The 24418-nt window shown below is 57.7% G+C and overlaps 1 protein-coding gene across 1 annotated transcript; it reads left to right on the top strand.

The window, feature by feature from the left end:
• The first annotated feature begins 352 nt into the window (after positions 1-352).
• On the top strand, positions 353-22900 carry MAP2K2 (mitogen-activated protein kinase kinase 2). The gene is made up of 11 exons (XM_052642974.1): positions 353-675; positions 4324-4534; positions 8823-8969; positions 13940-14017; positions 14679-14730; positions 14801-14925; positions 15496-15709; positions 17546-17610; positions 18719-18780; positions 19657-19702; positions 21417-22900. The coding sequence occupies exons 1-11, from the start codon at positions 584-586 to the stop codon at positions 21525-21527; spliced, it is 1203 nt and encodes a 400-aa protein (XP_052498934.1). The 5' UTR covers positions 353-583; the 3' UTR covers positions 21528-22900.
• The last annotated feature ends 1518 nt before the right edge of the window (positions 22901-24418 follow it).

Raw genomic sequence — 24418 nt, forward strand, 5'->3', positions numbered from 1 at the left:
GTCCCAGTCTGGAAACCGCAAGGTTCTTAAGAGCTGACCTCTCCCCCACGCACACCTGCCCACCCCATCCTCAGTCTCGCCCTGCCTCCCCCTGCGCCCCTTCCTGGTGCCCCAGGCGCATGCGCATTCGCTCGGTGGAGGCGAGTGAGTGCGCACGCTCCGGGCACCGTCTCGCATCCATCTCCCCACCTTTTCCCTTCGAGGAGGCAGCCTCAAGCTGATGCGCACGCGTCGGGGCGAGGGGCGGGTCCCGGCGCGGCTTCCCCAGGTGGTGGCTCTCGCGAGAGGCCGGCCCGCGATCTCGTAGCTCCCCCTCCCCTCCCTACGCCTCCCGGGCTTCTGCTGCAGCGTCAGCCCTAGTCCGGCTTCGGTGGCTGCGGCGGTCCCGATCCCGCGGCTTCAGCCCCGGCGACCTTTGGGGCCCCTCGGCCCAGATCCGCCGGACCGCCCATCCTCGTCGCCTCGGCGCCGGCCTAGGCCGCGGCCGCAGCCCCGGGCGCGCGTCGGTACCGCCCGCTCCCGGCCCGCCCCCTATGGGCCCCGGCTAGAGGTGCCGCCGCCGCCGCCGGCCCGCGGAGCCCCGATGCTGGCCCGGAGGAAGCCGGTGCTGCCGGCGCTCACCATCAACCCCGCCATCGCCGAGGGTCCGTCCCCCACCAGCGAGGGCGCCTCCGAGTGAGTGGGCCGGGCCGGGGCCGGGGAGAGGACAGGATGTGTGTGTGTGTGGTGGGGGGTGTCCCAGAGTCGCGAGGTCTGGGGACGGGGTCGAGGAGAGAAGAGGGGAGAGGCTCCGAGTAGCGAGATCTGGGAAGGGGGAGTCACTGAAAGGAGAGGAGAGGGCCCAGGTAAGATCGGAGGAGGGATCTCTGAAGAGGAGAGGAGAGGATGAGGGACTCTGAGCATGATATTGGCGGGAGGGGGTCCCTGAGTGGTGAAACGGCTCTGGCAGGGTTCTTGCTGGGAGATGATGGTCTGATAGTGAATCGGTCCCTGCGGGGATAAGACGGGGATATGAGGCCCTACAGAGTGAAGCTCTGGTAGTGATCCTCACCTGAGGGGAGAGGATGGGTCAGGGGTCCCTAGTGGTGAAATCGGAGGAAGGGGGAGGAGTCCTTTAGTAGTGATGTAGAGGGAAGGAAGGGGTCCTTGCATTCTAACAACGGGGCGCATGGGGTTCCTGAAAGGAGAGGATGGGGCTGGCAGGGTCCCTGGCAGTGAGCATGGGGTAGGGGGTGTCCAAGAAAAGGGGAAGAGGGTGCCTGAGAGATGAGGGAGGGTCTCAGGGAATTGGGGGGGAAGGGAGCCTGAGAAGATTTTGCTGGTGGGGAGAGGAGCTGCTGAACCTGACGAGAATGGTGAGGCGTCCTGACAGGGGCAGAGAGGCTGGAGAAGTGGGGAGTGAGGGCGATTTGGAGGGCCGGAGGTGGGGAAGACTCGGAGCAAGAAAGAAGTCAGGGGGCCTGCTGGGACCCCTGAAAGCAAATGAACAGAGAGATTCTGAATTGAATGGATTAACAAATCCTTGAGGGGCTGGAGAAGTGGTGGTGGTGGTTTGAGGCCACGGAGGGGGATGGGAGGACTTGAGGGGAAAGAGGGGGACAGAGAAAGAACCTGGACCTTTGGGGTTACCGGATGGTAGACTTGTCTTCAGAGCACATCCCTGACCTCCCCGCTTCGGGTCTCCATGCTGGAGTGGAGCAGGACCGTCCTAGAAAGCCCTGGCCTGGGTCCGTGTGCCTTTTGCAAGGTGTGATCTGTGAGAACCCAGAGGTGATGGGCCAATGGCATTTTGCTGCCTCTCAGGGGACTTGGCCTGCCTGTAACCAAACGAAGGAGGAGCGCCTTGATGCACATGTGTGTGAGTTCACATCTTTCTCTGTCACCGAGGGCAGCTCAATGTGGGGACGCGTTCCTGATTCACTTATTCTAGGGACTTCTCTGGCAGTCCAGTGGTTAAGACCCTGAGCTTCCAATGCAGGAAACACAGGTTCGATCCTTGGTCAGGGAACTAAGATCCCACAAGCAGTGTGGCTCAGCACCCCCCCACCCTCCAAAAAAATCCACTTATTCTTACAAGAGAGCTCCTTCATCATAGTTGCTCTCTCTCTTTTTTTCTTAAAATGTGTGATCTGTGATTTCCATCCCTTCAAAAATTGCCCCAGTAGAAGAAGCCGGCCATTGGAATTCCAGAGTGTTGTTTTGTTTTTTAATAACCACAGTGGAGTTGCCATTAAATGTAAGATGGATTAATCAGCTGACTCCAGAATGCATTTTAGATGTCTGTTGGCAGGCTGAAGACTTTCCAAGGTCTGAGGGTCTGGCCACAAAACCTGCCTCTTCAGTCTTTCAGTGGAGGAGTCGTGGCACATACATTTACTCCTTGCCTCCTCTCCTCTGTCCATCGCATCCTTCTTCCCCCTTTATCCAGGTCCCGGCTCAGGCGGCCGCTCCCATGAGCCCGGGCTTTGCAGGCAGACTGGACACAGGTGTCATTCACTCCGGCCTGTGCCACTTGCTTGCCTGTGATCCTCAGGCAGGTTACCCACCCTCTGAGCCTTCTCCCTCCCTTGTGGGCTGGGGTCTGCAAGAGACTCGCCTCCCAGGAGGATCTTGAGAACTCAGCAAACTGGTTAAAGCTCTGGTACCTGCTCGTGATGTGGCACCTACCTCCCAGCGACCTTTCCTTGCTACCAGCTCAGGTTGACATCACTCAGCGCCAGGTCATCTTGCTCCAGGGTGTCCTTTTGCTCACATCTCTTTAAGTTGTAGGCAAGTCATGATTGATCTTGGGGATTGGAAGGTTCCTGCCAGAACTCCAGTCTACCCCTTTATCTCCTGCTTGAATCCCCCCTACAAGGTCTCCCCGAGCTGGGCGGTCAGCTTTGGCCTAAATGCCCTGGAGATGGACTTCCCTGGATGCCCAGTGGTTAGGGCTCTGAGCTTCCACTGCAGGGGACACAGGTTTGATCCTTGGTTGGGGAACTAAGATCCCATGTGCTGCACAGTGCAGCTGCTAAATAAATTAATAAATTGTATAAATGCCCTGGGGAGTGGTGGCTGGGGGGCCTCTTCTTCTCTAGAGCTACACTCACTGTTTGGCTAGAGCCCCTGGCCATGCCAGCCCTTGACACATGGTGTGTCCAAATTCATTGGAGCTGTAAGCATAATATGCTTTCCAGATTAGTTCATTTCACCTGATTTTTTTTTTTAATGTGGCTAGAAAATTTTTAATTGCACACATAGCTTATGTTCTTTTTCTTAAAAAAAAAAAAAATTTGGTTGCATCTGGTCTTAGTTGTGGCACGTGGGATCTTTAGTTGTGGCCTGCAGGCTTAGTTGCTCCACGGCATGTGGGGTCTTAGTTCCCCAACCAGAGATTGAACCCACGTCCCCTGCATTGCAAGGCAGGGGATTCTTGTCCAGGGGATTCTTAACCCCTGGACAACCAGGGATGTCCCTGTTCTCTTTCGGGCAGCCCCGAGTTAGTCCTTCTGGGCACTGAGCATTGAGCTGGCGTCCACCTGCCTGTTACAGGGAGCTGCCTTTAACTCCAGGAATTGGTTCAAAGTCAAGTCACCAGGGAAAATAGCATACTGTCAACATTTCCTTTGAAAGTTCCCTGAATCACCCAATAAAGTGCCATATATGTGGTTGGTTTTTAATCACCAGGTCTAGGAATGTGTGTGCGTATAAATGCTTAGTGTTTACAGTAGTGCTTGGGATATAATAAGCGCGGGCTGGCGGAACGGAATGCCCTGCATTTGTCCGCACCATTTATAAATTATGCCCCTGTCTTTCCCCATCCAGTGGCTGTGTGTAATCCATTTAAATTAGAGGCACGGGTGTAGCAGCTTCTTATCGTCCTCCCCTAGGTTCTGGTTCCTTGCTCTGAGGCCACTCTGAGTCTCAGTTTGCTCCTCCATCCTCATGAAAAATCCTGGGGACCTCCACTCCCTGACCCCTGGGCTTCTCCCCATGGTTCCTTCATCTCCTTCCCATGTGGTCCAAGCCTTTGTGTCAGGAAAGAGGCCTCCTGGATCTGATATCAGAGCCATCGACCTACAGCTCATCCCCGAGATCTAACCTTTATGATGTGGTGAGGGGTGGCTGGTTCTCTGGGAGGCTGGCTGTGTGTCTGTGGATTGTCTGTCTTTCCTACCAGATGGTAGGCTCCTGAAGCACAAGAGTCAAGTCTGATTCACCTGCTGGCCCCAAACCCCAGGGCCCGGGATGCAGTGGTGGCTCAGTGACACTGGCTCAGACCGAGTCATCTCCTGGTGGCTCCCACACTCTCGCTCACCCTTGCCCTCGGGGTCTCTGCAGAGCACACCTGGTGGACCTCCAGAAGAAGCTGGAGGAGCTAGAGCTCGACGAGCAGCAGAAGAAGCGGCTGGAAGCCTTCCTTACCCAGAAGGCCAAGGTTGGCGAGCTCAAGGACGATGACTTCGAACGGATCTCCGAGCTGGGAGCCGGCAATGGTGGAGTGGTCACCAAGGTCCAGCACAGACCTTCGGGCCTCATCATGGCCAGAAAGGTGAGCCGCAGCTGGCAGTGGGGCGGCTGCTCTGTCCGCGTGCTCTGTGGGCGCCGGAGGGGCAGCAGTCCAGGCAGGCTCCCTGGAGATGGGAGGGAAGGGTGAAGGGTGCAGGCATCTGCTTTCCGATTGGCTCCTAGGCTCAGAGGCCCCACCCCCACCCCCACCCCCAGCTTGGGTTCTAATTAGATTGTGGCAATGCAGGCCTGCTTCATGCAGCTCCTCCTCTAAAACTGCCCTCTGCCTTCCTGGCTATGGCTGCAATTCAGATTCACAGGAATGGACTGGCTTGAGAAAGGAGCAGATGGAAGAGAGGAGAGTCAGGTACCCTTAGAGCCGGCTGCCCCCTGACATCAGAGCCGGAAGAAAACCCTGCCCACCAAGACCAGCTGCTGGGAGCGACGGTCACCTTTGGGGGATGGGGTCCAAACGACGTGTGTTAGCTAGTGTTCTTCAGAGAGAGGGAACCACTGGGGACATGGTGGGGAAGAGTGGACACTGGCTCAGGCAGTCATAGGGGCTGGCAGGTCTGAAGTTGGCAGGACAGGCCTGTGGGCTGCAGACCCAGGGAAGAGCTGAATCTGGAGGTGGATCCCCATCCCTTCTTGGAAGGCCTTCACCTGCTTGGATAAGGCCCACCACTTAGAGGGTCATCTGCTTCCTTGAGAATCTGTTGATTCCTGTGTTAAATCACATCTAAAAATACCTCCACAGTGACGTCTAGATGGGTGCCTGACCCAACAACTGGGTGCCGTGGCCTTACCACGGGGTCATGTGAAGTGACCATCACCTCCCTGTTCAGTGCAGACCCTGATGCTGAGACGTCCCTCGTTGGGGCTGCTGTGCAGCTGCCCTGCTGGTCTGTGGGGGAGGGTCCCTGAGAGATGTTGGGGGTAGGGAACAGGAGGTCAGTGGCTCCTGCACACGTCCCCAGGGCCGTTGTGTTGACGGGTGACTCAATTCATACAGTCGTCTTCCTTGAGACGTAGAAAGCCTCCTGTTTGGATCCCATCACCTGGACCCCATGATTTCCAAATCACATTCTTAGACACTTGACCACCCCATACCCTGGTGACGGGGGATCTGCACAGGGCCTGCCTCTCCTGGGAGACGTGCGTTTAGGGCTTCCGCTGGGGTCTGTCACTTGGCTGTCCCTCTGCCTGCCGAGCTCCTCCCTCCTGAAATGTACAGCCCCTCGTTTTCTATTTCTGTCTGCTTTCCACAGGCCTCCTTTTCCAAACCAGAGCAGCCCCAGAAACCCCTGCTCTACCTGAAGCGCCCCCCACTCCAGGGAGCAGAAGGGCAGCCATGAAATTCAGACAGCAGTGGGGGGTGGGAGGGACTTGGACTCAGAGTGCTCCTCAGGGTCGGAATGGTCTTCAGGCTGGCCAGGACTCTTCCAGGTGGTAGATAACCTGACTTATGTAAGAGAATTTGTCTACAGCTTCCTTAAAGCCTGTGAAGTGGGGCTTCAGAGTTTAGAGTTGGAGAGACGGGCAGGTGTAGTCTAGCTAGGAGCCCTGCCCCATGTATGTCTGTGCCCCAGCTTTGACTCCCGCCTCAGTCACAGATTCTCTTTGCTGTTTTTGCAACTTTCCTGAGCTTCTATAATCCTTTGAAAATAAAAACTTTGGAGGGGGATGGAGGGGAAGGGACTCCCCTTAGCAGTCCAGTGGTTAGGACTTGACACTTTCATTGCCAGGGCCAGGGTTCGATCCCTTGTTGGGAAACTGAGTCCAAAAAAAGAAAGAAAAAAAGAAGGGTCCAAAAACTGAGGGGAGTGGGTCTCAGATTTTGTTCCGCATCAGGCGTGATCTCCTCTGGTTGCCTGTGGCCTGTGCAGCCACGCACCCAGGGTCACACAGTTCAGGAAGACCTTCCCCGGTGGCCCTGGAGCCCTCAACCGGTCTGTGGGGGTCCAGAGCTCCTGGAGAGCCAGTTCACCCCAAGGGCCTGTTTGCCGGCATCCAGCCAAGGACACAGGTGGGGAAATGGACATGACACAGTGGTTTTTGAGGCTCAGTGACCTCCTTCCTCCACTACCCTTGGTAGAATTCTGAGTTCCCAGGAAGCTGAGTCTGAATTCCACACATTCCAAGGGTGTGAGCTTATCAGATGGCCCAGGTGTGAGGGTGAAGGTGGGGCTGGCTGTCAGGATCAGCAGGGATCCTGCTCTGGGCTGTGGTCCCTCCTGGCCCTCTGATGGGCAGGGCAGTATCCTGACCAGTCCCACAAGACCCAAGGGAGCTGGTCTCCAAATGTTCTCTGGACTCCAGAGTGGCGTCCCTACTCCTCCTGCGTCCTAGTGAGAGCCCCAGGCTCGAGTCCCGGGAGTGTGTTGCGCCCACGTGGCTCTCCTGACTTCCTGTGCTCCCAGCAAAGGAATGTGTGTTCAGCCTCTGTGTGTGTTCCTGCCCTCGGCCCCTCTGGCTTTAAGAACGGAGTTACAGGCCTACCCAAGGCCACGTCCCAACACTGGCCCCCTTCTTTGGAGTGATGGCCCTGAGTCAAAGCTGGCACAAAACCTCAGTGTGCACTCCTGTGCCTGTAGACCAGCAGCTCTGTTCTACTGAGGACCTGAGGCTGAGCTGGTTGGTGTCTGGCTTGGGCTTGAATCCTCTTGGGTCTGTTCTTTGCAGTTGACCTAGTCTGTGGGCATGAGCTGGGTGTCCCCTCACAAGAGAGAACCATCCTGCTGGGGGTGGCTGTGGGAAGGCACGCTGTCCAAGGGCCTGCAACCAGAGCTCAGCTCTGCAGGCAACCTTCAAGTAGGGGTGGGAGGTTTTGCCTGGGGGCCTCGTGGGTACCAGGCACCGTGTTGCCAGAGTCTTCCACAGTTCTCCAGGTTTTAAGGGGCATTCATGTGGGTCCCACACATACACTGTGCCCCCTGAACTCGGCCCACACCCCTCCAACAGGCAGCTCTCTGTCCTTCCACCTGGCACCCCCACCTTCCCTTGTCCATCTGGCTGAGTCCCACGCATCCTTTGAGGCCTGGCTTCAGTGTCACCGGAATCCTGGGTCCCACCTGTCTGATTCCTCTATCAGCACCTCTGCCACCTGGGGTTGCTCTGCCTGTGTCTCGCCCATTCCCGGTGGCGTGTCCCCTCCAAGCAGGACCTTCTCTGCTGTCTGCTCATCACTGGCCCTGCGTGCAATCAACTCCACAGAAATGTCTTGAATTGGTCACTTTCAGATACCTGGGCTCTGGCTCTGCCTCTGACAGGGGTGGGTGGGAATTATACCATTTCCTTGTGGTATCATGATGGCTTGGGCACCTGGGACTCTGAGCAGCCAGGTCAAGGATCCACAGCCTGGCTCTCTCCCACCATGCGGGGAATCTTGGCTTCCTTGGGGTTTGTAGCTGGGCATTACTCTGGGCCCCTTGTCAGCTGTCTTCTGCATCTCTAGGTGGTCATTTCCTTCCTCATCTTTCCAGGTATCGGATGAATTTGGTGACAATCCTTTCTGTCGACTTAGACTCAAGGGGATGGGGAGCCAGGCTCCCAGGGGGGCAGCAGAAGGCTCTTTGTGGTCTCTCCGCTGGCAGGGGAAAGGGAACCCACCCCCATGAGGGGCAGCGGTGAAGCGATTGCCCTGTTGAACAGGGCACTGCTGGGTCTGCTCCTGGATGAGCGACACTGCACAATTTGATTCACAGAGCTCCCCCTGTAACCAAGTGGACAGTGTTGCCTCTGATGATACTTTTTTAAATAGCTTTAATGAGATGTAATTCACCTACCATACAGTTGAGCCTTTTAGTGTTTAACTCAGTGATTTTTAGTATATTTGTGGAGCTGTGCATCCGCCACCATCATCAATTTGAGAACATTTTCATTACCCCAAGATGCATTCCATCCCCATGAACAGTCACTCCCCTGCCCCACCCTCAGGCGCTGGCAACCAGAGACCCGCTCTCTGTGACTGAGGGTCAGCCTGTTCTGGATGTTTCCCATTAATGGAATCACACCCTGTGTGTCCTTCTGTGTCTGCTCCTCTCACTTAGCGTTATGTTCTCAGGCCGCATCCATGTGGTAGCGAGTGTCGGGGCTTCTCTCCTCGTCATGGCTGAGTGATGCTCGCATGCGTGGAGGGACAGCATCCTCGGCCTGTCCCTCCTTCAGTTGATTCAGGGCGTACAGGTTGCTCCCATCTTCCAGATTCTGTGAACATTCCTGTTCAAGTTTGCACTTGGGTGTGCGTCCTCAGCGCCCAGGTAGGTGGATGACCCCTCCTTTCCCGCCCCCTCAGCGGTGCGGCCCTGACCCCGCGCCCCTCTTTCCCGCAGCTGATCCACCTGGAGATCAAGCCGGCCATCCGGAACCAGATCATCCGAGAGCTGCAGGTGCTGCACGAGTGCAACTCCCCATACATTGTGGGCTTCTACGGGGCCTTCTACAGCGACGGCGAGATCAGCATCTGCATGGAGCACATGGTGAGCCCACCCCTTCCCCCACCCCCCAGAGCCCTGGCCTGTTCCGGGGGGCCTAGCGCAGTAGGGAGGCGGTGCAGCTGTGTACACACTGCACATAGCTTCCTTCGTTTCTTAAGCACCACGTAGCCTCCTCTCCATTTTGCTTTCTCCCTGGATCTATGCGAGACACTGCTCTCTGTGGGCTCAGAGCTGGCCCCATCTTGTTCCCTCTGTTGGTCATCCCGGCGTCCATGTGCACCCATCGGGTGATTTATGAAGCACTGTTGGTGGACACTGAGGTTGTTCCCAGTCCCTGCCGCGTTACGAATAATGCTACGTTGAAAGTCCTTGCACCTGGGACTTCCCTGGTGGTCCAGTGGTGAAGACTCTGCGCATCCGCTGCAGGGGATGCGAGTTCAATCCCTGGTCAGGGAACTAAGATCCCACATGCTGTGTGGTGCAGCCAAAAAAAAAAAAAAAACAGGAAAGTCTGTGAACCTAAGCAGGCCCACCTGGGGAGGGCTGCTTGAAGAAATGCTTGACTGCTCCTTCCCACATGTCCTCTAGCCAAAGTGCATGGTCTGGGACACAGTTCTGGACCCCCAGCTCAGGCCTGTGGGGACCAGGCCTCTGCAGTGGAGGGTGGGCGCCCATCTCCTTTAAACCACGACTGATTCCTATGCGCCCTGTCATTAAGGAACTCTGGTCTCAAGGCTCAGAAATGGGTGGGATTAAATGTCATGAAAGCAGAAGTGGTCAGAACTGAAGGCCCCTGGAGGAAACATTGCCGGCCCTCTGCCACCCGCCCTCGGCAGGTAGAGCCCTGCCCGAGCCCAGCTGTCCAGGCCCCAGCCCTTGGGGGCCCTTGCAAAACCAGGATGCAGTGTGGCTTTCAGCAGGCAGCTTCTGTTAGGCCTGGCCTCCAGCGCACTGTCCTCTCTGATGGTTTTGTAATGAAGTCAGGAAACGAATTTGAGCAAGAGCCCGCCAGGAATGCTTGTGAGCCACAGGGAGGGTTCTCCCCACAGCTGCTTTGCCCCCACCTGGTGGTGCCCACTGGGTGCCCTTTCCTTACTGGGGAGAAGGCGGTCATATCTGCCCGCCCACCTGGCCACCTCCTTGCAGATGAGAGTCAGGAAGAGTCAGGGCGAGAAATGGACGTGAGGTCACTCTGGTCTGAGGGGGCCTCTGCTGCATTGTAATGAACCCCCCACTCCCACCCCCACCTCTCTCCTTCTTCCCTCCCCACCTCCACCTCCTCTGTGTTCTTGGCCACAGCACACAGGCATAGCACGTGCAATCTTAGTTCCCCGACCAGGGATCAAACCTGCACTCCCCGCTTTGGAAGCACAGGGTCATTAAGATGCTGTGAAACCACCAGGGACATCCCCCTACCTCCTCTTCAGCCACCCCCACCCCTGCTCCCTGGATATCCTGAGTCAGGAGGCTCCTCTCTCCTGGCAGAGGAGAGGCAGCATCCCAGCCCTGCCCCTCCTCTTCTCTCTCCACTCTCAGTGGGTGTGAAGCATCAGTTCCTGTGAGGCTTCTTCCTGGAGTACACATGATGCTGGGGAGATGCTAGATTCTCTTTGCTTGCTGGGCTTGTGCTTTAAGCTCCTGGTTGGGCTCTTCTGGTTCACTTTCATAGCAAGCATAAGAGGTGGACACGTAGGTCACACGTAAACTCCAAGACATGGGCTTCAGTGTGGCCTGCACACCCTGCTTTCTGCTAACAGGTGAGGGCCCACAGAGCTGTGCCTTAGGGAGGGGGCGCCCTGGGCGGGGAAGGTGTGAGGAAAGACAAGACAACAGGCCGCGGTGAGAGAGCCTGAATCAGTCATGCCCTTGGGATCCTATACTTAGTGGTGACGGGGCACTCGCAGTCCCCCCACCTCCCTTCGCGGGATTCTGGAAGAATGTCACACTGTGTCTGTCCGAGGGGGTGAGGATGAGGCAAGGTTTTGCCTGTACGCAGGGTCCTGCTCTTTGGTTCTCCTCTCCCACCAGAGAGCTTCCAGCTCTAGCTTGTGGGAAAAGCCCCCCGGCTGTGATGAGCAGCCTCAATTCAGCCCAGAAGGAGAAACTCACCTGCCATGCAGAAAACAGCAGAATCCGCAGCTACCCCGGCATCCAGACCTGTTCCTAGGGGAAACAAGGGCCTGGACCAGTGGACAGTGGTGTCTCGGGGCTGCAGCGGCCCGGGAGCAGCTGACAGACCGCTCAGAGGCACCTCTTGGTATTTCTTGGCCTGCAGTCAAATCTACCAAAGAATGCAGTCCCTTTTCTACAATAATGAAAAATCAGGTGCGTCCTTCAGCAAAGGGGAGGTAAAGAATGACAGCAGGCAACTTCCCAGGAGAGAATCGAAACCCACAGTTATGCTTCAGAGAAGCAGACCTCCAGGAGAAAAGTGTGCGTCATACGAACCCACAGATGAATGGACAGACAGGCTGAAAATGCGGTCTTCCTCTGTGCACATGGGTGCACATGGATGTGTATACAGGAGCATGGAAGAATCTGGAAGAAAATAAGTCACACTTCGGGAAGGCTGGTGGAATTGCTGGGAGATGAGGGTGCAGTTCATCTGCGTTTGAATTTTTAAGAGGAATGTATCAGGTTGCTTTGGAGGTCCAGTGGTTACGAATCCGCCTGCCAGTGCAGGGGGCACGGGTTCAATCCCTGGTCCGGGAAGAGTCCACACGCCCTGTAGCAGCTAAGCCTGTGTGCCGCGACTACTGAGCCCACGCTCTAGGGCCTGTGCTCCACCCCCAGGAGAGGCCGCCACAGTGAGAAGCTCTCACGTGGCAACAAAGACCCAGGGCAGCCAAAAACAAATTTTAAAAAACCTTGAAAAAAAATGGTACTAAAAGAAACATGTATTCGTGTGCTCCCTTCTCAAGGAGCGGAGGGCTTTGGGATGCTCAGAGGACACAGGGGCAAACTGAAAGCTCGCGGTCATGCATAAGGAGTAAGACCCGGGCTCAGAGGGAGCTTGCTGTGGGGCCTCTCACGCCACATCCTGTCCAGTGTCTCCTCAGCTGTGGACCAGGGGCTCTCCACTGGGCAACGTGGGGGCCCTTCATGGTTGTCATAGCCAGGGAGATGCTTCTGGGGGGCAGGGACGCTGCCCATGGTGCCCAGGATGGCCCCTCACATAGAATGGTCCGTTCTGATGTTGGGGGCGAGGTGAAGAAGAACCTTACTATGTTCTGAGCCACCTCTAGACCCCAGCCTGGGGCCTCTCCTGCCTCCATCTCCGCATGAATGTTCTCCCTGAACACCAACCCACAGACATATCACAGCCCTCCAGAAAAAACATTCCTTTAAGACTGAGAAAATGAGAAGAAGGGCTTCCCTGGCGGTCCAGTGGTTAAGAGTCCGCCTGCGAGGATGGGGGAACACAGGTTCCATCCCTAGTCCGGGAAGATCCCACATGCCGTGGGGCAACTGAGCCCGTACCCAACAACTACTGAGCCTGTGCTCGAAAGCCCATGCTCCACGACAAGAGAAGCCACCGCAATGAGAAGCCCTGCACACTACAGCGAAGAAAAGCCCCTGCTTGCTGCAACTAAACAAAGCCCAAGTGTAGCAGTGAAGACCCAGCACAGGCAAAAATAAACAGATAAATAGTTTTTGGGGTTTTTTTTAATGAGAAGAAAAGGAATTCCCATCTCACCAAGCATGTAGAATGGGGCTGGGCCGGCAGCCTGTCTGCTGGGTGCACCAGGCCGCCTGGTCCCATGGGTTCCTCTCCAGCCACACCCACTGTGGGCGCGTGCACAGCCACTCACCCTCAGTCTGGGGCAAGTCCATAGAACCTGCATGGATTCCCAAAGTGTCAGAGAGCCTGGGGTCTTCCAGAACTCTCAGCACAGCCCTTCTCACTAGACACAGTGGGGACAGAGTGCTAGGAAGAGGGACTAGGCATCCCCGAGGCTGCAGGCTTCTTCTCCACCCCCCAGCTAAGTGAGAGGCCTCCTGGGGCAGCAGGTGGCCACAGGGGCCCTGGAGCAGGGGAGAGAGAAAACAGGCTGTCGTCCCAGCCTCGAGTTCCCATTTCAGCCACCTCTCCCAGCATCCCACAGGTCCAGCTCTGGCTGCCAAATACCCTGGGGGGTTTTCTGCGTGGCCAAGAGGTGCTGTGGGCTGGTCGGCGACCCCTGGGGTTGTGGTCTCCACGTTTGCACAAGACCTTGCACAAGACACTGGGTTTCTGTCATTTCCTCATTAGCGTGTGGATTTGGGTCCCCGCCCAGGTCGGGGAACCGACTAGGGTGACCTGTGTCAGGTCCTTTGCTGGACATCCCAGGAGCAGGACAGAGAGCAGTGGCTGTTGCTTGGCCCCCCTTCCCCTGTGCCCCTCAGCCATCAGGCCTTCCTGGAAGAGCCGGGGAGGCTTTGGCCAGGGAGCAGTGAGGGAACCCATGGGCTTGGCCTCCCTTCTGCACTGGACATTTGCAGCTGGCACCCCTGTGGTCTCACTCCCCTTTCTGTGGCCATGGCCGGCTTGCTGAAGGGGACCCAGGCCCCAGAGCTGCGAGTCCACTCAGGTACACTCTCTGGTGCTCCGGCTGTGAGCTCGACCTCTAGCCTGTGGAGCACTGGCCTCTGTGGCTCTGCTCCTCCTGCTGCTACCTGGCAGCCTCGGGAAGGCTGAGTCCTGTTGTCCAGCCAGGGCCTGGGTTTCAGGCAGCCTCGGGAAGGTTGAGTCCTGTTGTCCAGCCAGGGCCTGGGTTTCAGGAAGCTCAGCTGCCTGGGAACACAGTGGCAGCCTTTCCGCTTCTTGAGTCCCTGGAGCAGTGGGAGTCCCTGCATTGGGCCCACGGGTCGCCTCTGGCTGTGGTCTGGCCTCTTTGCTGCAGACACGAGTGAGCACTTGCTCACCAGGAGCCTGGGAAGCGGTTTGTTTCCCAGCCTGCTGCTCTGGTGTCCCGAGGCCCTGGCCTGGCAATGGCTCAGAGCAGCTCACCTCTCCCCTGTGCTGTCCCCAGGATGGCGGCTCCCTGGACCAGGTGTTGAAAGAAGCCAAGAGAATCCCCGAAGAGATCCTGGGCAAGGTCAGCATCGCGGTAAGTGTGTAGGCACGTGCCTGGCCCTGCACGCTCGGGGTTCATTACTGCTCCGCCCCACTTCCAGGTGACCAGGCTTCAAGGAGCCCCTGGAAGCCAGTGGTGGGCATCAGTGTGGCCCCCTGGCCCCCTTCAAAGAGGCAGAGGTGCCATTGCCAGCCTCCACCGGCTGTGTGCCTTAGTGGGCCAGGCCCCTTTGCCCATGCAGTGGGGTAACGCTCCCCAGCCCTTACAGCCCTTGGGCAGGGGGAGGAGACGCTGTGACCCCAGACACGTGCTGTCCCATGGTGATGTCATCGTTGACTGTGGCCTCGCTGACTCAGTGAAACAGCCTCTCCATCCTTCACCCTATCAGCCTGGGAAGCCTGAGCACAGTCCCAACAGTGAACGGCTTAACAGAGGATGCCCCTGGGGCTGGGGTGACCTCCAGGGCAGGAGGCTGGCCGGACAGTTATAACCTCAGGCCTTGTCTCAGCTCCCAGGGATCCCAGCCCCTTCTCAGACGAGGAGAGAACATTGCCCACGTCACAGGCGGGGGGCTTTGTGAGAGTCAATGAGGTGGGTGACTGTTCCCACCCGAGGATGTGGTGACTGTCTCGTGGCCACTGTGGCCTGGCCCTGGGGACAGTCCCCCTGATGGCACCCTATGGCCCCCCTGCAGGTTCTGCGGGGCCTGGCATACCTCCGGGAGAAACACCAGATCATGCACCGAGGTAAGGGGAGGGCACCCCAGCCTTGGGGCCTGCGGGGCGGCGGTGCCCTCACTTCCGGCTCTGCCCCCAGACGTGAAGCCGTCCAACATCCTCGTCAACTCCCGGGGGGAGATCAAGCTGTGTGACTTTGGGGTGAGCGGCCAGCTCATCGACTCCATGGCCAACTCCTTCGTGGGCACGCGGTCCTACATGTCTGTGAGTCCTTTCTCGACCCACTGTGCCCCCGGGCTCTTTTGCGGTCCTCCCTGCCACCAACCCCGTCAGTGTTTCCCCGATTTCCAGGTTTTCCAGAAGCCTACTCTTCCCTGTTGTGCCATTTCTATCTTTGCTGGGTTTTTCCTTTCCTTTGAATTTCCAGTCTCCTTCGTCATCTCACTTGGGTTTGTCTCTCTGCCCAGCTCCTCTCCGCTGCTAGTAAAAGTCCAGTTGAGGAGAATCGTCAGTCAATTTCTGAGCCAGGCAACTGGTCCTGCATTATTTTCGTAGCCATCCAGGCGATTTTAAGAGCAAATTCTGAGAAGTCAGTCTTGGGATTGTCCTGAGAGCAAGATGTCCCTGGGCAGGGTGCTGTCCAGCTGTGGGTTGTGGGTCTGTGGGGGGCTGCTGTCAGCTCAGATGGATGGAGTGGAGGGAGGAAACGGAATGGCTTGCTTTCTGTCGCTGGGTCTCTGGAGGGATCCCAGAGTGGGACAAGAGTGCAGGGGGACCCCAGGGTGCCAATCCCTCCTCATCACCCTCAGGGTGTCTCTCCCTGTCTCCCCGCAGCCGGAGCGGCTACAAGGCACCCACTACTCAGTGCAGTCAGACATCTGGAGCATGGGCCTGTCCCTGGTGGAACTGTCCATCGGAAGGTACCCCATCCCCCCGCCGGACGCCAAGGAGCTGGAGGCCATATTCGGCCGGCCCATGGTTGATGGCGCGGAAGGAGAACCTCCCAGCATCTCACCACGGCCGAGGCCCCCCGGACGCCCCATCAGCGGTAGGGCTCCAGGCCGGGGCTTCCGGCTTGGATGGGCCCCAGAGCCTAGGGATGGCAGCTGCCTCCCCACGGGCCCCTCTCAGTGCCACCTGTCCCCCTGGGCCGTGCTCCCTGCGGTCAGCAGTCCTCAGATGGTCCTGTGGCTTCTGGGGACAGCACTGCAAGTGCCCCAGACCCTCCCGTCTGGGGCCGCCGCACCTGTTGCTGCCAGCTGGCTGCATTGAGAGGCTCAGTCCTCAGCCAAGGCGGGGGTGGGGTAGGGGGGTGGTTTCTCCCACATTTTATCATGAGAACGTTCAAGCATACAGAAAAGCCGAAGGGTTGCCCAGCAAGCGGGCTCGCACCCACCACCTGCCATGGTTGTTCTCCTGTGTCAGGCCCAGCCTTTCGGGGAGTGCAAATTGAAAGGAATTCAAGTCAGGGTCTCCTCCAGTGGCTGCTTAGGTTCAGCCCTGTTGCACAGCCCAGTGTGGGCGGGAAGAGGGGTGTCCCGCAGAGGCCTTGTGGTACCTGGACCAGCCACCTGTGAGATTCAGGCTGATGCTTGCACCATATTGAGGGCTGGCTCAGGGTCAGGGTCAGGGTCACAGCTCAGATGGTATAATTAGACAATGGCACTTAGGGATCTGTGACTTTATTTTTCTTAAGTCAAGTGACCAGAAAAGAGTTGAGTTAAGTTTGAGAGCAGAGGACCATGCAGTGGACTGCAGCTGATTGGCTGGCTCCTAACAGCTTTATCGGGGTAGAATTCACATAGCGAAGGACCCACTCAGTTCAGGCTAATAACACTGGATTTCTGTACCTTCACGAGGATGTCCGACCACCACCTTATCTGAGTCCAGAGCATCCTTGTCACCTCAGAAGGAACCCCCGTCCCTCTCCCCTCCCCTGACAGCCAGGATCCCACTCTCTTGTCTCTGTGGATTGGCGTGTTCAAGACGTTTCCCATTAGTGGAATCACACCCTGTGTGTCCTGTGTCTGCTTGGGGCCTGTCCACGTCACAAGTGTTGGTGCCTAGCTCCTTTTTTATGGTCACATAATATTCCACTGCGTAGCACCTGTTCGCTGTGGACAGACACTTGTGTCATCAGTTGGTTTTCACAATATTTTCAAGCCCAGACCCTCTGCTTCCCTGCTGCCATGCCCAGACTGCTGGGCTATTGTAACTTCCTCTGAGGGGAGAACCTCCCCCACCCAAATCTGTGTCCCCAGACCGTGGCCCCACCTTTCCCTGCCTGACTCCCAAATGGTGCCCCAACCTTCCAGGCAGGGAGGAGCAGTGGGCTATGCCAGGCCATTCGCCTGCCAGCACCTCCCCAGCCCAGCCCCAGCCCGAGTGCCCGTTTCAGGCCAGGGGACAGAAGGCAAAAGTCCAGCTGCCAAATGCAGGCCTTGCCAGCTGGGTCTAAGACAGGGGTCAGCCACCCCAGCCGGCCACCACTGTGAGCCCACAGGTCTGGGCAAGGTCATACACACAGCTGCCCGCCCACAGCCAGCCCCACCCCCACCCCCGCCAAACACCCTGCCCGCACAGGGAGCAGGGGTTTGGATCTGGGACAGCCCAGACGCAGCCCCATGCCAGATGTATGCCTTGTCAACCAACGTTCCTGTTGGTTTCCATGTTTGGGGTTTGTTTCCTTTTTCTCATTCACTGGAGGGTCAGAGAGAAGTTCCTTTCCCAGGAGGGCAGCCGGGCCAGAGAGCCTGCCCCCTGGTTCGGGCCGGGTAGGAGGAGGGTGGTCGGCCTCGTGTTCCACACACTCAGGCCTTGATGCCAGACAGAAGCACAGTGGCCACCTGCCCATCTCACCCGAATTCGTTTCTGCCCCGAGCAGGTCACGGGATGGACAGCCGGCCGGCCATGGCGATCTTTGAGCTGCTGGACTACATTGTGAACGAGGTGCGTGCCCAGAGCCCTGCTGGCAGATTCTCCACACCAGCAGGAGTAAGCTATTGCTGTTGGAAGGCGTCCCCCCCAGAAGAGAATTGGACACGTAGACCACAGTGTGTGCAGGGGAGGGGCCGCAGGGAGAGATGGAGACCCTAGTCTTCAATAGGATGTTATGTTACCAGGTGTGAAGACGTGTGGCCTCACTTCTACCTGTGATATATAGACCTATTCTGCCCAAGGGGCTGTTTTCTTATCTTTATAGAGATGAACCCAGAATTGTCACTCTGAGCCCAGGGGCTAAGTACTGGGGCCCAGGCGCCCTGACACCTGCACCTCCTTCTCTGAGCATCTTGGTGTCTGTGTGTGAGGTCGTGAGTCCTCTCACTTCCTCAGAGAAGGTTCAGGCGTCCCCCTCCCCTCAGGGAGCCCCCAGCCCATGAGAGGGCAGTGCAGATGCCCACTGTACAGATGGGTACATCAGGGCATGAGGAGGGGAACAGCATAGGGCCCAGCAGGAACTGACCCCAGAGCCAGCCCTCTCAGCATGGCCACATCACCGTGCTGGGCCCTCTGGGACAGACATGGTTTCTGGTAGCCCTGGGGCGTTGGGTCGCCTGGGCTTGGCTCTCAAGGTGAGCAGCTCAGAGCAGGTCATTGATGACAGAGCAGGGCGGGTGGCTCTGGTGACAGCACTTCCTACACCCAGCAGCGCTGCCTGGGCCCGGCTAGCACATCCTCCCCTGGAGCTGGAGGAGTGGGCTCCTCCAGTTTTCAGGCCCAAACCCCAGTAGCTGCTGCCTCCCTGAGATCCAGATCCTCAGCTCACTCCAGGCACTTCCAGAGGGGGCAGGCGGGATGGCCCCTCTCCTTCTCTCCAGAACCAATTTTGATCCCAACACGAGAGCTCTTGAAAGAAAACCTGGGAAGACCCCGACCCAGGTGCAGGGCAGGCAGCAGGGCTCCCAGGGAAGCTGCTGGAGGGAGTGGGATGGTGCCCTCTCCCTCCATGAGAGGTGTCCTGAGGGTCCCCAAGGCCGCACGGCTAGGAGGCATCTTTCCCCCTGATTCCCAAACCATCCTTGACTTCTGACTCCCACCTATCTGGTCTGTCCCTCAGCCTCCTCCCAAGCTGCCCAATGGCGTGTTCACCCAGGACTTCCAGGAGTTTGTAAATAAATGGTAAGATGGGGCAGGTAGGGGGAGCAGGCTGCCTGCTTCCTGGGGTGACCACCAGGGGATTGGGGATGCTAAACAATGGCAGCATCTGGTGGGAGCAGAGCTCACCTGAGAATTGGTCCCTGTCCCAAAGCTGCTGAGTCTCATCCCCAACTCATCCCCACCACCCTGAGTGAAACCAGGCTCTTTGGAAATCACACAATTTCCACCCTGCTTTCTGCCAGCCCACACCCCAGGTTGCTGGCCCTTTAAGCCTGTCACCTCCCAGCTCCCAGGTCAACCTCCAAGCTTGTTTCTAGGAGGTGGCCCTCTTGGCCCTCTGTGGGTGATGCAGCCTCAAGCCAGCGGACTGTGGACCTGAAGGGCTGGTCTGCCAGGTGCCCCGCATGTTTAGACGCACACATGGCAGCCTGGGCTTGCACGTCCCACAGCCAATCTGCAGCTGTGGGTGCTGCCATCCCCCACCACCCTGTGAACCTCTCAGTGCCCCGGAAGGCTGTCAGTTTAAAGAACCGCCACTCAGCCCTGAGCTGCCATGAATAACTGCCTTTACATAGTTCTGCTTTTCTGAAGGAAAAACATCCATTTTGACACTTGGACTCCTGAGCTCGGGGTTTTTTATTAGATGTTTAGCTGCGGTTGCTACTAAGCCTCTGAGCAAGCAGCAGCCTGGGGCTTTCCCACCCTCTGTCCCTTTCCCTCTTGTCCTGGCCCCAGGCCCTCACTTTTCCCTCCTGGGCCAGGCGTCCTGCTCTCACACCAAAGGGTGCGATGGGGCCCCTCGCCCCTACAGTCCAGGCGGCCAAGGGCAGAAGGACGCAGGCTCCTCCCCTTGGCACTGACTGCCCGCTTCTCTCTCCTACCTCCTGGGACCCACAGCCTAATTAAGAACCCAGCTGAGCGAGCAGACCTGAAGATGCTCATGGTGAGTGACACCCAGATTTTGAAGATTCGGGGTTCCCTAGCAGGCCCTCCGTGCCCCAAGGGAACACCTGAGTGGGCTCAGATGGTGTGGGCTGGCATGTGGAGGCCGGGCGGGCTGCAGAACCCATGTGGGTCTCCCTGGCTCACTGGAGGGTACCATGCAGACCATCTGAGTTCCTCCCAGCTCCCCAGGGACAGAAAGGCCTGCGTGCCCAGGGCTAGGGCTCAGAATGACTGGCCTCTGAGGCGTTGGGGGCACCACGGGGGTATCTGCCTTCCTCTAAACCACACTGCTCGATGTCCTGGAAACCAAGGTGGCCACAAGAACTGACCTTCTACCAGCAGAGCTACCTGCCAGCCTCAGGTGGCCATCACAGCACCTTCCACCCACGTATGCTGTGGACATTAGGCCTTCCTCCATTGCCAGGTCTAACTATCTGAGTCACCCCTGATGCTAAGACAGACAGCCCCTTGTTTATATGTTTTGTGTCTCAGAGAGAAAACACTTCCAGGCATTCTAGGTGTCCACAGAGGAGAGAAGCAGCCTCTTGGGGTGGCTGCGATGTGGAAGTGTGAATGACCTAGCCTGATGGGCTTCTGTGCCCTGCCCACACATGCAGGGGCCCCCCCGCCCAGCCTTCCTCCAGCTCTGCACCTCAGGACCTTTGCACAGGATGGTCCTGATCCTCTGGGGATGTGTCCTGTTGCTCTCTCCCCAGCTGTGGCCCCTGCTCCAGCACCTTCCCCAGAAAGGTACCCTTTCTGAGCCCACCCCTGTTAGCTGCGGTTCCTGGCTGTAAGTCTGCTGTGACCCAAAGTGTGAGCCTGGCCTGGCACACCTTATAGGGTAGGGTCAGCATCAACCTGCTTCTTTCTAGAAGCCTCTTATTGAGTCCAGTGACATGTGTTTCGGGGATGCATGACAAAAGAAGCCCATGTTCATGGTGGAACGTTACAGACCAAGGGAACAGCAGCACAAACTTTGAAACCCCCATGGTCTCCCCCAACCCAGCTCTGTGCAGTTCACACAGTCCAGGCCCACATCCAGGTCTCTGCCTGGGTGACACCACGCGCTGGGTGGGGCTGACTGCTGTCTTGACCACAGGGACCCTGGTCCCTTGGTTTGGTTTTTTTCACCCAAGCCTGAGCCCCCTTGAGGAAGGTGGGAGTAGTCTTGCCTCCCCAGCTGGTGAAAGACAGATGTCGCTTGGGGGCATAGACTCCCATCCTTCTGAACCAGGGACCTCTGGCAATTCCAAATGGGAAATGTGACTGTGAGGGTCACTTAAACTGACGGAGGAGGTGCGATCCTGCTCCCCGGCCACACAGGCCCTATTTCCAGGCTCAGGGGCCTCAGCTGGTGGTTGCCACCCAGACAGGATGCACGGGGAACTTGCTGTCCTCACGGAGTCCTGTGGTTCAGATCAGATGTCCTCACGCAGGCAGCCCTGCCCCCTGTGACACGGGGCCACACCTGAGGATATCTGTGTTTGTCACACTGGGGGGCTTCTAGCGTCAGGTGAGGGGAGGTCAGGGAGGCTGCTCCACACGCCACTGCAGCACCCAGGGAGCCCCACAGAGGGTCACCCTGGGCTCCACCGGGCACGGAGCAGCCTGCCTCTTGCCTGAGACCCTGTCCCACGTCGCTGGCCCTGGGGTGGGGGTCCAGCCATCTGTCCAGAGCCAGACTGCTCAGGCCACTCCTTCCCTTTCAGAACCACACCTTCATCAAGCGGTCCGAGGTGGAAGAAGTGGATTTTGCTGGCTGGTTGTGTAAAACACTGCGGCTAAACCAGCCCAGCACGCCCACGCGCACCGCCGTGTGACGGTGGTCCTGCTGCCGCCACCAGGCCTTCCGCTCCCCCGCCCCACCCCTCCTGCCTTGCCCTCCAAGGGGACGCACACGTGGCCCTCAGGCCCAGGGAGGCCGATACCGCTGTGCTCTCTTCTCAGATCCTGCTTCCTTAGGTTTAAAGAAAAAAGAAAAAAAATAGGGAAAGAAAAAGCAAGCGTGCCAGTCGTGCTTCTTGTTCCTTATCCGTGGGGTCTCGGTCCCCGTCCAGCCGGGGTGGACGCCTCCACCAGGGCAGCCCAACCCCCAGCAGATGGTGACCTTGGGCACTGGCTTTGTTCCTTTCCAAGCTGTGAGGCCTTGGAACGGACCCCAGAGAGAGGGGGTGCCATCTTGGGGTGGATGTGTGCCCCTTGCCTAGCATCTGCCCCTTGGAGGTGGTCCCCCCAGCCCAGAAGAACAGTTGGGTCCCCGATGGCTATCATGGGTTCCCCTCCTCAAGCTGCCCCTGCCTCTGGCCGCACAGCTTGTCCTTGGCAGAACGTGACCTGCCCCGCCAGGAGGTACCCTCCTGTCCCCTCCTGTGCTTCGGGGAGCAGACTCTTCAGACAGCAGCCTGAGCTGACACTCGCTCGGCAGAAAGGAAGCCTTGGGTTTCCAAGCTGTCGTGTGGTTGAAACCCCAGCAGATCGTGCAGATAAGGCCACTCCCCCCACGCCTGCCACCCGACAGATGTGGGCGGGTGGCTCTGTTTCACCTTCACTCGCCCAGCAAATCAGAAGTGACCACCTGGGGCACGTCACTCTCTTGGGGCCTTGAACTGTCCAGCCACACCTGATGAGAAATGAGTTGGCGGCTGTGAGGTTGTCCCGGCTCCCAGTGTCCATTGGGGTGCCCAGCCAGGCCCCCTGCCGTGGTCTGTGTGAGGCTCGAAGCTGAGACCCAGCCTTTCCACCTTCAGGGCTGTCCCGCCTCCGACGGTGGAGGCCGCCTCTGAGCCGGCAGGCGGTAGGAAGTGGTGGAGGGCAGGGCCTCTTCTAAGGCTTCCCCTCCTCCAGACTCTCCGAAGATGAAGCTCTGAGCCTCCCCCCAACCCTAATACTTCCTGAAGGCTTGAAACAAGTTGATATTTATCTGTGATAAGTTTCAGAGGAAGGTTCTCCGAGGGCAGTGGGCCTGGGGTGAGCCACGCCAGCCCTTCGTTTCTGGAGAGGAGCTGCAGAAGATGGGGGCATGTGGCCCTGTGGGAGCTGCTGGATCCTTTTCTTCTCTGGGAGACCCTTTAGTCTCCTGTGTGCTTTTTCCCCCTCTGTGGTCACCAAAGAGACCAGTTGGTAGCTCTTCCAACCAGGTTTCTGCCACTTCATTGTTGCCCCTGAAATCTCACCTAATTTAGAAAAGAATAAAAAAGATAACTAAAAGTGGCAGAGGTGTGGCTCTGTGAGCACCCCGGCTCCCTCCGGAGCGTCAGAGGGGGAAGGGGACCTAACGGGTGAACTGTGACTCAGCATCTTGGCCCGTGGGCGCCCAGCACTGGCAGTCACAGACAGGCCCATCTTCGGGCCAGTCGTGTACACAGGCAGGCTTCGGGCCTGACCGCTTTCTGTTAACAGCCGACAGCCACTTGCAAGGAGGAAGAGACCACGTTGATAGGGGTCCTAGGGGGTGCTGGAGAATTTGGGATTTGTGGGGCTGAGGCCTCCAGGGTTGGTGAGGGAGTCCAGAGAGGAGGATTCGAAAGCAGGCACCTCCCCTAGCCCATCGGCTTCCCGCAGCCTCTGCCTGCTGTGTCACTTCGCCAGGACCCCAGGGGCCCTAGGGAAAAGACCAGCAGCATGTGGCTTCTCCCTTTTCCCATTCCAAGGCTCATCCAGGAACATACTGGAGCCCTGGAGACCACAGCGAAAGTGACTTTCGACAGCCCGAGGTCTCCTCTCTATTGCGCCCCCTGCAAATGTCCCTAGACTGGCACCATCTGTTCTGACACCCTGTCTCTTCCGAGTTTGTGGGGTCCAACCCTGGCTGCTCCCCACAACCTGGTGGCCACAGACAGGCCTAGGGATGCTGTTCCCTGTCCTGCTGAAGCCCTCTCCTGCGAGGGGGCAGGCTCTTAATCCCTGAAATATGTAACTTCTGTTGCTTTGTGGGTTTCCTGACATGTGGGGGTCCAGGCAGAAGGCAGAGTCAGGCTGCCGGGTACTCCCAGGCCCATCCCCAGCTTCTTGTGGAAGACTGTGTTCTGTGTCAAGGTTCCTCATGCCTGTTCCTTAAACCCTGAGATGGCCGAGGGCGTGAGATGACACAACTGCCATGTCCAGGGCTCCAGGGACCCCCAGCGCCCCTCTGTCAATCAGGAAACGAATCCGAGAGCTTCAGAATCTGACCTGTTGGGTGTTTTCTCACTTGGGTTTTGAGTTTACTTCACTTTGGGGGGTTTTGGGGCCTTTTTGTGTGTGTGTGTACTTCGTTTGGAAGAAGACACCCAACATCTTGTTGATGCAAGTTTCTCTTCAGGTTGAAGTTCTCATATTAAATAGCACTAGGAAGGACTGATGCTGAAGCTCCAATACTTTGGCCACCTAATACGAAGAGCCAACTCATTGGAAAAGACATTGATTCTGGGAAAGATTGAGGGCAAGTGGAGAAGGGGGCAACAGAGGATGAGATGGTTGGATGGCATCTGCGACTCAGTGAACTTGAGTTTAAGCAAACTCTGGGAGATAGTGAAGGACCGGGAAGCCTGGCATGCTGCAGTCAAGGGAATCGCAAAGAGTCAGGCATAACTGAGCAACTGAAGAACAACAGCGCTGCAAGACCACGTGTGTGGTCCCCTGTGTCCCCAGAGAGAGCAGGCTCTGTCCCCGCATGGTTCTGAGCCCTGAGCAGCTCACAGATGACCTTGGGATAAGTGAGAAGCCAGAAAAG

This window comes from Budorcas taxicolor, chromosome 7 (genome assembly GCF_023091745.1).
Source record: "Budorcas taxicolor isolate Tak-1 chromosome 7, Takin1.1, whole genome shotgun sequence".
In the NCBI taxonomy this organism is placed as follows: Eukaryota; Metazoa; Chordata; class Mammalia; order Artiodactyla; family Bovidae; genus Budorcas; species Budorcas taxicolor.